This window comes from Vitis vinifera, chromosome 13 (assembly GCF_030704535.1).
Source record: "Vitis vinifera cultivar Pinot Noir 40024 chromosome 13, ASM3070453v1".
In the NCBI taxonomy this organism is placed as follows: domain Eukaryota; kingdom Viridiplantae; phylum Streptophyta; class Magnoliopsida; order Vitales; family Vitaceae; genus Vitis; species Vitis vinifera.
The window spans coordinates 28,078,377-28,091,729 of record NC_081817.1 but is presented as its reverse complement, the minus strand read 5'-3'; the positions used below and the strand labels follow the sequence as shown (position 1 = coordinate 28,091,729).

Genomic DNA, 13,353 nt, shown 5'->3' with positions numbered 1-13,353 from the left:
ATTAACTTCCCTTACCTCAAAAGAAGTCCTCAAAAACTTTGGAGAAAAATAATCCTGAAAATCTACTCTTCACCTAACAAATATAAGAGAAATAACCATTACTATTTATCTAAAATTACAGGTTTGTCAATCCTAAAATTTTAGGTATTCAAATTAATTTTTTTTTTTTTTGGGACACAACTTAATTTAATTAAACTATAATTTATTTCACTAATTAATTTCTATGTTATTTATTAACTTATACTCATTATTAGTATAATTATAATACCAAAAAAAACTTTACTTTCTTTTATTTAAAACTTCTATTCTCTTTTTTTTTTTTTTTAAACATAAACTTTATCCATTGTCAATATAATAATATATATACATATATGTACATTAACTACCAAACACCACCCATCCCTCCATCCGTACACACACCCACACCCATATATATAATATATTATTTTTTTTTCATTCTCCAATTCCAGTGAGCACACGCGTCCTCTATTTTTTTCTTTTAATCCTTAAACCATTCTCCAATTCTACAGTGTGCACACGCATCTTCCAGGTTTTTTTTTTTTTTTTTCTAAAAGCTTAAGAATTTCCAATTTCCAATAATAAATCAAAATCTTAAATTTTTACTATTTTGATATTAAAACGAAATAATAATAATAATAATAATAATAAACTAACCCTAATCTAAATCGAAATTTTCATAGGAATTTTCTTTTTTTCTAATAAAAAAAAACTTAAGATCTCCCCAATTCCAATAATAAATCAAAATATTAAATTTTCACTATTTAATATTAAAACGAATTAAAAAAAAAATAATCTAACCCTAATCTAGATTTGGGGTTTTCCAAAAAAAATATATCTAATGTGCTTGAAATTAACTAATGAATCTAAAATAATAATATAGAGGTTAGAAACTTACCTATAGAGGTTTGTTCTTCAAACCTTGAAATCTGATCTTAACTTCACGTTCTCTAGAAATTCTCTGCGAACAGGAATATGATTCAAAAAAGAACAGGAAGAAGATAATTTTCTATTTATACCTAGGGTATTATTCGTAAAATTACCTTTTCACCCCTCTTCCATTTTATTAAATTAATTAATTAATTAATTTAATATCATTATTAAGAATTTCCTAAATTACCCTTTAAAATGAAAACTTGGGCGTTACACATACCGGTAGGGTTCTTTTATCCCAACAATAATGCATTTGATTAGATAGAAACCAACCAATCAAATAGTGGGGTTTTGTGTACCATCACTCTTAACTTTTTATTCTTTGTATTTTTATTTTTGATTTTAATTTTTGGTAACATGTTGATTCAAATAATGCATTAAATCTCCTTCTTAAATTTGTTTATTTTGAAAAAGAAAAAATAGAGTCTCTTGTTAAGCTCATTTTTGTAATATTGTGATGACAATTGTATTTAAGTTTTTTTTATTCAACTTATTTTAAATATGAGTTTTATTCAATTTGAGTGAACCTATATGAATTATTTTTGTGTTTCTATTTAGTTGGGCTTATAGAAAATGTGGTCTTTCGCAACCTAAAATTTAGGATTAACTTCCAAATTTCAAGGCTAATTTAAATATTGTCATAAAAAACTCTAAAACAAGACATATGCCCATAGCTGCAAATTGACTATATAAAAATTTAGGTTATATTTTGTTTTCAGAAAGTTAGAGAAAATAAAAATAAATTAAAAAATTATAGGGAAAAAGAGAGAAACAAAAAATCATAATTTTTTTATTATTTGGATATCCATAAAAATGGAAAAACTAAAGTTAAATTATTGACGAAGACATGCTTTCATATATATATTTCACTATTATCAAAGAAAAAGAGGAGAAAGGAACATTAAATATTAAAGCAATTAATGTTGTGAAAATAATAATTTAAAAATATAATAATAAAAAAAAAAAAGATTTTGAGAGGTCTTAGAGTTCACATGGAAGTTGAGACTTTGCTCTAGAAGTGGTGGATCCCATCACATGCATTGTGCCATACATTTTCTTAGACTTCTTTCTAGAAACAATGTATAAGAGTAGTTCATTTGATTAGGTAAGAATCAGCCAACCAAGTGATGGGTTTTGCCTTCCATCACTCTTGACTTTTGGAAAGATGTTGATTCAAATAATGTGTTCAAACTCTATTCTAATTTTGACAAAAAAAAAAAGGGTCCCTTGTTAAGCTCATTTTTGAAGAGAAATAATAATTTTTTTTTCTTGTAAACACAATTAATCACCTTTGTTTTTGAGAATTATCTATTGAAAATCCCTTAATTTTTTCCTACAATGTTATAATATTATTGCGAATAGTACATCTGTGAAATCCTAACTACTTTATAAAGAGATTTGTTTAGTATTATTACTTCAATATTTCTTTGCATATTATATCTTATTGGGTTAAGTTTGAAGGCTTAGTTGGAAGCCTTATTAGTTGAATATTCACTCGGTTGGAATTTGAGGAGGGTGAATATAAGTGTAAGTCAAGTTACGCTAAACCATTATAAAAATTAGTATTTGCATGTCCCCCTCCATACTTTATTTATTTGAAAATTATCCTTATATTGATTTATTATATTATTATTTATATTTTATGTGTATTTATAATTATTAAATTTTGAAAAAGTGACCATCCCCACTTCACTCCCCTTCCGAATGATTACCTTCAATTGATTAGCACTTAAAAACTAACAAAGAGAATATTACTCAATTTGCTTAATTCTCGCATTTTAAAAATGGTTAAATATGGAAGAATTTTAAGTTAATAATTGTTTTTTATTTTTATTTTATTTTATTTTATTTTTAAGTAGGGTACTAGACATGAGGGAAGTCCAAAAAAAAATATTTAAAATGCAAAATTTAAGAAAATCCTACTATCAAGCACAAACAACAAATATGAGATTGATATGATTTTTCATGATTCATAACAATATTAGGTATTTCCATCGGGATAGAAAAATAAAATTTGCTACCAATAGTGAAGAAAAGTAAATAGAATGTAAGAAAACATTTCATGTTTAATCTAAAAATTACAATCTCAACAAAAAACATAAAAAATCATGTCAACCTCGTCAATGAAGAAGGAAACATAGAAGAACTTATGCTTATATAATATTAACTATTATTGTCGAATATGGTTTGCTTGCTTGGAAGGAAGAAGTCTTGTTTGGCTGCTTATATAATATATGATATTATTGCGGAATATGGTCTGCATGCTTGGAAGGAAGAAGTCTTGTTTGGCTGCTTATATAATATATGATATTATTGTGGAACATGGTCTGCATGCTTGCTTATATAATATAGGGTTATGCTAGGGTACCGAAAAGTGGTTTTTCGGTACCATACCCACTTTTTTGGACTCACAAGATGAAGACACATGGCATGGAAAAATAATATACAAAACCAATTCTTCAGGTTGGTAACCGGTTGCCATGGGAATTAATCCCATGCAACACACATTTTTACATCCATTACAACAACCAATTATAAATTCCTGTTTAATGTAATTATTTTGTTTGGGGAATTTTTTTTGTGCAACAGAAAAATAAAGAGAAATTTGAAAAAATAAATAGCATTTTTTTTTGTAATATAAAGTGATTAAACCCAAGATAAAAATTAAATTTTAAATAAAAAAAATTCAAACTAATTTGGTGATAAAATTTATAAATTAAGGAAAAGTAAATATACTTTATTTTAACATCAAATAATTTGTTGACAAAATTTGAAAAATATTTGAAGTGTGAAAAGCAATATAATTTGTTTATGAAGTGAAAAAAAAAGAAAAAATATAAATAAATGATATAAAATATAAATATTAAATTTATATTAAATTAATTGTGTACTAATTATTAATTGATAATATATGACCAAATTATTTCTTAGCGTTTAAATTGAATTACACAAAAAAATTAATTGAAATATTGAAAATACGAAAAATGTATAATTACTAACCATATGGAAATCAAAACGCCTCACAATATTTTTTCGTATATTTCCATTTTGAATTTTGAAGAATCCATTTCACACCCTCATACAAGCGGAAAATGGTGAGGATTTCTTACAGTCTTCGTACCCCGTCCAATTTTATAATATTTTTGGATTTGGATTTTTCCAGGACTCATTCAAACACCGCCTAAGTGGAATCAACCTATTTAAACAATATCCAAGGCAAATGAAGTCCAAAAAAATTTTAAAACTTCAAAGAAGTGGAGATTTGGGAGAGTATGAAGAATGTGAGGATTCCTCACATTCTGTGTACCTTATCTAATTTTTTAATATTTTTGGCTTTTAATTTTACCAGGACTCATTCGAACACCACCTAAGTGGACTCAACCTATTTAGACAATATCCAAGGCATATGAAGTCCAACAAAATTTTTAAAACTTCAAATAAGTGAAGATTTGGGACGGTACGAAGAATGTGAGGAATCCTCACATTCTTCGGACCTTTTCTAATTTTTTAGTATTTTTAGCTTTTAATTTTTCGGGACTTATTCGAACACCGCCTAAGTGGAATCAACCTATTCAAGCAACATCCAAGCCATATGATGACCCAAAAAATTTTAAAAAGTCCAAAGAAGTGGAGATTTGGGAGGGTACGAAGAATGTGAGGATTCCTCACATTCTTCGTACCTTTGTGAATTTTTTAGTATTTTTGGATTTCGATTTTTCCGGATATCATTTGACCACCTTCTAAGTGTAACAGACCTATTCAAGCACACATCCAAGCCATATGATGGCCCAAGAAATTTTAAAAAGTCCAAAGAAGTGGAGATTTGGGAGGGTACGAAGAATGTGAGGATTCCTCACATTCTTCGTACCCTTGTGAATTTTTTAGTATTTTTGGATTTCGATTTTTCCGGATATCATTTGACCACCTTCTAAGTGTAACGGACCTATTCAAGAAACATCCAAGCCATATGAAGCACCAAAAAATTTTAAAAAGTCCAAAGAAATGGAGATTTGGGAGGGTACGAAGAATGTGAGGATTCCTCACATTCTTCGTACCCTTGTGAATTTTTTAGTATTTTTGGATTTCGATTTTTTCGGATATCATTTGACCACCTTCTAAGTGTAACGGACCTATTCAAGCAACATCCAAGCCATATGATGACCCAAAAAATTTTAAAAAGTCCAAAGAAGTGGAGATTTGGGAGGGTATGAAGAATGTGAGGATTCCTCACATTCTTCGTATCCTTGTGAATTTTTTTAGTATTTTTGGATTTTGATTTTTCCGGATATCATTTGACCACCTTCTAAGTGTAACGGACCTATTCAAGCAACATCCAAGCCATATGATGCCCCAAAAAATTTTAAAAAGTCCAAAGAAATGGAGATTTGGGAGGGTACGAAGAATGTGAGGATTCCTCACATTCTTCGTACCCTTGTTAATTTTTAAGTATTTTTGGATTCCGATTTTTCCGGATTTCATTTGACCACATTTTAAGTGGAACGAACCTACTTAAACAACATCCAAGCCATATGATGCCCAAAAAAATTTAAAAAAGTCCAAATAAGTGGAGATTTGGGAGGGTACGAAGTACCCTTGTGAATTTTTTAGTATTTTTCTATTTCGATTTTTCCGGATATCATTTGACCACCTTCTACGTGTAACGGACCTATTCAAGCAACATTCAAGCCATATGATGGCCCAAAAAATTTTAAAAAGTCCAAAGAAGTGGAGATTTGGGAGGGTACGAAGAATGTGAGGATTCCTCACATTCTTCGTACCCTTGTGAATTTTTTAGTATTTTTGGATTTTGATTTTTCTGGATATCATTTGACCACCTTCTAAGTGTAACGGACCTATTCAAACAACATCCAAGCCATATGAAGCCCCAAAAAATTTTAAAAAGTCCAAAGAAATGGAGATTTGGGAGGGTACGAAGAATGTGAGGATTCCTCACATTCTTCGTACCCTTGTGAATTTTTTAGTATTTTTGGATTTTGATTTTTCCGGATATCATTTGACCACCTTCTAAGTGTAACGGACCTATTCAAGAAACATCCAAGCCATATGAAGCACCAAAAAATTTTAAAAAGTCCAAATAAATGGAGATTTGGGAGGGTACGAAGAATGTGAGGGAATTTTTTAGTATTTTTGGATTTCGATTTTTTCGGATATCATTTGACCACCTTCTAAGTGTAACGGACCTATTCAAGCAACATCCAAGCCATATGAAGCCCCAAAAAATTTTAAAAAGTCCAAAGAAATGGAGATTTGGGAGTGTACGAAGAATGTGAGGATTCCTCACATTCTTCGTACCCTTGTGAATTTTTTAGTATTTTTGGATTTTGATTTTTCCGGATATCATTTGACCACCTTCTAAGTGTAACAGACCTATCCAAGCAACATCCAAGCCATATGAAGCCCCAAAAAATTTTAAAAAGTCCAAAGAAATGGAGATTTGGGAGGGTACGAAGAATGTGAGGATTCCTCACATTCTTCGTACCCTTGTTAATTTTTAAGTATTTTTGGATTCTGATTTTTTCGGATTTCATTTGACCACCTTCTAAGTGTAACGAACCTACTTAAACAACATCCAAGCCATATGATGCCCCAAAAAATTTTAAAAAGTCCAAAGAAGTGGAGATTTGGGAGGGTACGAAGAATGTGAGGATTCCTCACATTCTTCGTACCCTTGTGAATTTTTTAGTATTTTTCCATTTCGATTTTTTCGGATATCATTTGACTACCTTCTACGTGTAACGGACCTATTCAAGCAACATTCAAGCCATATGATGGCCCAAAAAATTTTAAAAAGTCCAAAGAAGTGGAGATTTGGGAGGGTACGAAGAATGTGAGGATTCCTCACATTCTTCGTACCCTTGTGAATTTTTTAGTATTTTTGGATTTTGATTTTTCCGGATATCATTTGACCACCTTCTAAGTGTAACGGACCTACTAAAACAACATCCAAGCCATATGATGCCCCAAAAAATTTTAAAAAGTCCAAACAAGTGGAGATTTGGGAGGGTTCGAAGAATGTGAGGATTCCTCACATTCTTCGTACCCTTGTTAATTTTTAAGTATTTTTGGATTTCGATTTTTCCGGATTTCATTTGACCACCTTCTAAGTGTAACGAACCTACTTAAACAACATCCAAGCCATATGATGCCCCAAAAAATTTTAAAAAGTCCAAAGAAGTGGAGAGTTGGGAGGGTCCGAAGAATGTGAGGATTCCTCACATTCTTCGTACCCTTGTGAATTTTTTAGTATTTTTTAATTTCGATTTTTCCGGATATCATTTGACCACCTTCTAAGTGTAACGGACCTATTCAAGCAACATCCAAGCCATATGATGGTCCAAAAAATTTTAAAAAGTCCAAAGAAGTGGAGATTTGGGAGGGTACGAAGAATGTGAGGATTCCTCACATTCTTTGTACCCTTGTGAATTTTTTAGTATTTTTCGATTTCGATTTTTCCGGATGTCATTTGACCACCTTCTAAGTGTAACGGACCTATTCAAGCAACATTCAAGCCATATGATGGCCCAAAAAATTTTAACAAGTCCAAAGAAGTGGAGATTTGGGAGGGTACGAAGAATGTGAGGATTCCTCACATTCTTCGTACCCTTGTGAATTTTTTAGTATTTTTCCATTTTGATTTTTACGGATATCATTTGACCACCTTCTACGTGTAACGGACCTATTCAAGCAACATTCAAGCCATATGATGGCGCAAAAAATTTTAAAAAGTCGAAAGAAGTGGAAATTTGGGAGGGTACGAAGAATGTAAGGATTCCTCACATTCTTCGTACCCTTGTGAATTTTTTAGTATTTTTGGATTTTGATTTTTCCGGATATCATTTGACCACCTTCTAAGTGTAATGGACCTATTCAAGCAACATCCAAGCCATATGAAGCCCCAAAAAATTTTAAAAAGTCCAAAGAAATGGAGATTGGGAGGGTACGAAGAATGTGAGGAATCCTCACATTCTTCGTACCCTCGTGAATTTTTTAGTATTTTTGGATTTTGATTTTTCCGGATATCATTTGACCACCTTCTAAGTGTAACGGACCTATTCAAGCAACATCCAAGCCATATGAAGCCCCAAAAAATTTTAAAAAGTCCAAAGAAATGGAGATTTGGGAGGGTACGAAGAATGTGAGGATTCCTCACATTCTTCGTACCCTTGTGAATTTTTTAGTATTTTTCCATTTCGATTTTTCCGGATATCATTTGACCACCTTTTACGTGTAACGGACCTATTCAAGCAACATTCAAGCCATATGATGGCCCAAAAAATTTTAAAAAGTCCAAAGAAGTGGAGATTTGGGAGGGTGCGAAGAATGTGAGGATTTCTCACATTCTTCGTACCCTTGTGAATTTTTTAGTATTTTTGGATTTTGATTTTTTCGGATATCATTTGACCACCTTCTAAGTGTAACGGACCTATTCAAGCAACATCCAAGCCATATGAAGCCCCAAAAAATTTTAAAAAGTCCAAAGAAATGGAGATTTGGGAGGGTACGAAGAATGTGAGGATTCCTCACATTCTTCGTACCCTTGTGAATTTTTTAGTATTTTTCCATTTCGATTTTTCCGGATATCATTTGACCACCTTCTACGTGTAACGGACTTATTCAAGCAACATTCAAGCCATATGATGGTCCAAAAAATTTTAAAAAGTCCAAAGAAGTGGAGATTTGGGAGGGTACGAAGAATGTGAGGATTCCTCACATTCTTCGTACCCTTGTGAATTTTTTAGTATTTTTGGATTTTGATTTTTCTGGATATCATTTTACCACCTTCTAAGTGTAACGGACCTATTTTGAGCTACAATATATTCATCAAAATATAATACATATCAGATTTTAAATCACTACAAACTTAAATCAATAGTAAACGACTTTCAAAACTATAACTTACATTCTCATTTGCATATCCACCAAGTTTTTTCAATCTTCGTTTCCTATCCAATACTTCATCATCTCCCCAAGCAGTAATCCGAGGAGAAGGTCGAGTATATAGCGGTAGGAATTTCTCTTCAAACGATATATGCTCGTGGTAGAATAACTACGAGTATATTTGACATAGATATATAGTTAGTTCATAAATTATATTAAAACAAAATCGTAATTCACTATGATGTAAATTAATTACCATTAAAAACAATAAGCAACCGTAAACCCCACTTTGTTGTTTCTTCTTAAACTCTTCAATCCCGTGCACAAGATAGGACAACACAAATTCTGCCCAATTCATCTTCTTTAATTAATCGATGTCTTCCACAAGATGTAAGAAAGAGCGATTCACAAAAAGCTTCATTGTTGGGCACAATAATGCACCCAACACAAATAATACAAAACGAACTTTAAAATCGTTTCCACCCTCTTTATCCTCCCTAATTTGATTTTCTAACATCACTAATGGCAATCGCCCTTTTTTATCACAATATTTTTTACATAAATCATTCTTATGACCAACATCTTTGTTCATGCCAATCTTGAACCCTCTTGCCCTCAATCCCATAATGAATTCAACATCAATGGGGGATAATTTGATACAAGTATTATACAACTGTAACATATAAGTGTTCGGATTAAAACTATTTATCAACCAAAGACATAACCCATGATCAATTTTCCTACATCGAAGTTGCAAGAGGCTACCAAATCCTATTTCTTCTATGGCTGCCTTTTGCTTTGGTTCTAAATTTTCAATCACTCTAATAACTCGCTCGGGGGAGCATCGAGTCTGAAGATATAACTGAAAAGATACACAAACATCAAACATGTTTACATTAATATAATTTCCAACAAATACATAAGTAAAGAAATTAAATATTCATTACAAAAAAAAATTACCTTTGGAACTACACCCTTTTGAAGTGAATATTGTTTTGAACTTTCTTTGGACTTTGCCATGAAATTTTCTTTTTCTACTTTTGAAAGTGCATTCCACTTCTTGCCCAATTTTTTCCTCAACTACATTAATTGGTCACATAATTTAAATTCTAATTTTAAAATGTAATTATATTAGACTAGCAAAATTACTCCTTACATCATCATTTATCTTCACTCCTTTATCCTTCTCTTTCATCATGGCTAATTGATCATTACTACAAAACAATTTCAAACAAATTTAACAATAACAACCACAAAAAATACATTAAAAAACATATTATTTTACATATTTCTATTTTCCCTTACTAGTAATGTATCCAAGCGCCGATAGGCCTCTTTGGATTTCTAACAACTTCAAGTCCATCGCGTTCGCTCCTAAAAATTAAATCAAAGCATTTAAGTCAATTTTTATAATATGATTTCAAATATAATAAATCAAACATACTTTCACCACCACTACAAAATCTTCCCTAAATCTATGTACATTTTAAATGGTCACAAATTTAGCATATCAATCTTTTTCAATCTACAATTATGGATCTAACCACATTATTTTCATTAATGTCATCAATCTATAAATCTCACAAAAAGCATGAAATATAATGGCTATAATATTGTAAAACACATTATCAATACTCACATTTTTTCTTCTTTTTCTTCCAGCTATGTCTTCAATTCGGGTCTTCAAACCAGGAAATTTAAAAGCCAAAAACACCCCTTAAACAAAATATAAAATATGAACAAAATACAAGGGTTATGGATAGGAGGGAGGGAGCGGGAATATCGTACTCTTTACTTCAAAACCCGAAAAAACCCCAAATATGAAAACTAAATATGGACATAATCAAAGGGGATACTAAAAAAGCCAGAACTCAAAAAGATGTCCCCCGGAACAGCTACAATATCTTACCCGAAAACACCCAATAACACAAAAACATCCAACAATACACAAAGACAACTTAAAGCACCTGAAAATAACAGTCGATGGAGATACCTGAGAAGAGTCGAGTATGGAGAAGAGAGGAAAATATCGGCAAACTCGATAAAAAATGGAGAAAACAGAAACTCGACTGAAGATTAATCGTGAGAGGGGTCTCTATCTCCTTCTTCAGTGCTTTCTTTCCCTCATTTCTTCATTGTCTCGCATTTGCCTCTTGCGTTTCTTCCGAAGATAGGATTTCTAGACTCGGCTGTCGAGAATGAGTGGAGATCAGAGCACGGGGACACAACCGACTATGGAGGACAAGACGGCCGCCTATGGAGGAGTGTGGGGATGAGAGCACGAGACACAGCTGGAGATGAGAGCACGAGACACGGCTGGAGGAGAAGATGCTCGGCTATGGAGGAGAAGAGAGGGGCTGAAGACGCTCGGCTATGGAGGAGTGTGGAGATGAGAGCACGAGACACAGCTGGAGACGAGAGCACGAGACACAGCTAGAGGAGAAGACGCTCGACTATGGAGGAGAAGAGAGAGGGGCTAAGAGGGGGAGAGAACAGGTAGAAAATGAGGGAAGAGAGGGAACAAACGGGAAAGAGGGAACAAACGGGAAAATGGCCTGAGAGGGGGAGACAACAGGTAGCCAGTTTTCCTTTTTCCTTTTTTTCTTTTTCTTTTCAATGGCTGAGATTTAAACTCTTGCATCCAACGACTATAAAAAATCTGAGGTATGGTACCTCCCTCAGCACCATAGAAGTTTCCTATAATATATCATATTATTGTGGAATATGGTCTGCGTGCTTGGAAGGAAGAAGTCTTGTTTGGCTGCTTATATAACAATTTTCAGAAAGTTAGAAAAAAATAAAAATAAAGTAAAAAATTTTAAAAATAAAAGAAAAGGAGAAGAAAAATTTATAAAAAAAATTTCTTTTGTCTAGATATCCATTGAAAAAAAAGTGAGAAAAAGGAAATTAATTTTCAAAACTTTTTTACTATTATTTTAGAAAAATATGGAAAAAAAAAAACTTCTTTAAAGCAATGTTATGAAAATAATAGTTTTAAAAAATAAATAAATGTATAAAAAGATGTCGAGAGGCCCTAGAGTTTCCATGGAAGTTGGGAGCCTGCTTGAAAAGTAGTGGATCCCATCACATATATATAGGTAGGGTTCTTAGATTTAAAATAGTAGATAATATCATTTTGGAATTTGCATGCTTGGAAGAAAGAAGTCTTGTTCTTTCCAAAGGAATTAGTGGGAGACAGGGCAAAGAGCCTGCAAGGAAATGATGATAGCAACTTTTGAAAAAGTGGGCTATAAAGCAATGTGAATTTGAAATAATTGATTTGGAATCCTATCACCTAGAAAATGATTACTCCTTCACATGGTGGGTTATAAATTAAAATGAATTTGAAAAAATTCATTGGATTCCCATTACTTTTTGAAAAGGCTGAATTTGAGTTGACCCAAAATAATTTACTTCCATCAAAAGTAAATTATAAGAATAAAGCCAAGAAAAAAGAAAATTGTTATGCACCGTTTATTTTTTTACTTTGGATAAATTTTGTAAAATCATATTTTCCTTTTACTATATTTTTTTTTTATGTTAATAGCATATTCATGAAAAAGTTGAGAGAAAAATAAAAAATTAAAATTTTAAGAAATACACTTTCATCAAGTTTTACTCACCTTTATATAAGGAAAAAAGTCAGGAAAACTTTTAGCAATTTTCTCCTATTTTTCTTAATATGTTTTCACCATATTTTTCTATAACATGCAGATATAAAAAAATTAATCATTTTTCTAACAATTTTTTTTGTCAATTTCTTAGTAATATCCAAGAACTTAACATAATCCTTAATTTTTATATTTAAATAGTTTATACATTTATGGTATAGTTTAAAATCTATTGTATTTGTCATTCTGATCCTAATCACGACCTGTGGGCCTTCTACCTCCACGCGGCATTCCTCCGTCAGGCTTTCGCCCATTGCGGAAAATTCCCCACTACTGCCTTCCCTTGCTTCATCACTTGGAAGAATGGAAAGCTTTCCAAAAGGAAGGGATGACGGGCCGCATTAAAGGCTTTTGCGTTCGCGAAATCTCTTTCTATCGGGAATTCAAACCCGTCCTCAGTTCGGATTGCAGGCTGCAACTCGCCTGCATGAAGCCGGAATTGCTAGTAATCGTCGATCAGCCATACAACGGTGAATTCGTTCCCGGGCCTTGTACACACCGCCCGTCACACTATGGGAGCTGGCCATGCCCGAAGTCGTTACCTTAACCGCGAGAAGGGGGTCGCGTTACAAAAAGACTTGTATAATATCACCACATTTATTTACAAATTAAAAAGAAAAAAAATCAAAGCTAATAAATTTATAGTACTTGAAGTATTATCATTGTGGATATTGGTAACATATTATTTCACAATTGTTTATACCTTTTGTAAATTTGATAATTTGTATTTGAATTTTTAAGATAGTGGAGATGGAAACTAATGAAAAAAGTATTAGATAGTATATCAAAACTTTTTTACTATTATTTTAGAAAAATATGGAAAAAAAAACAA

The 13,353-nt window shown here is 32.0% G+C and overlaps 1 protein-coding gene across 2 annotated transcripts; it reads right to left on the bottom strand.

Annotated features, from left to right (window-relative positions):
• Positions 1-8,861: 8,861 nt before the first annotated feature.
• LOC104881311 (uncharacterized) lies at positions 8,862-11,908 on the bottom strand. Of its 2 annotated transcripts, XM_059742253.1 has the most exons (7): positions 10,844-11,908; positions 10,490-10,566; positions 10,156-10,224; positions 10,007-10,064; positions 9,811-9,930; positions 9,107-9,712; positions 8,862-9,019 (listed from the first exon to the last, which is right to left on the bottom strand). In XM_059742253.1, coding segments are annotated over exons 2-6 (744 nt in total). In that variant the 5' UTR covers positions 10,492-10,566; positions 10,844-11,908; the 3' UTR covers positions 8,862-9,019; positions 9,107-9,217. The 2 variants fall into 2 exon arrangements, with proteins under 2 accessions (XP_059598236.1, XP_059598235.1); XM_059742252.1 differs by having other exon boundaries at positions 10,490-11,907.
• Positions 11,909-13,353: the final 1,445 nt, after the last annotated feature.

Excerpts from the sequence above, each read along its gene's own strand:
- LOC104881311 (XM_059742253.1), bottom strand. Across the intron at positions 10,065-10,155 it reads GGCGCTTGGATACATTACTA|TAATGATCAATTAGCCATGA; the intron begins GTAAGGGAAAAT and ends ATTGTTTTGTAG. Across the intron at positions 9,931-10,006 it reads GAGTGAAGATAAATGATGAT|TTGAGGAAAAAATTGGGCAA; the intron begins GTAAGGAGTAAT and ends CAATTAATGTAG.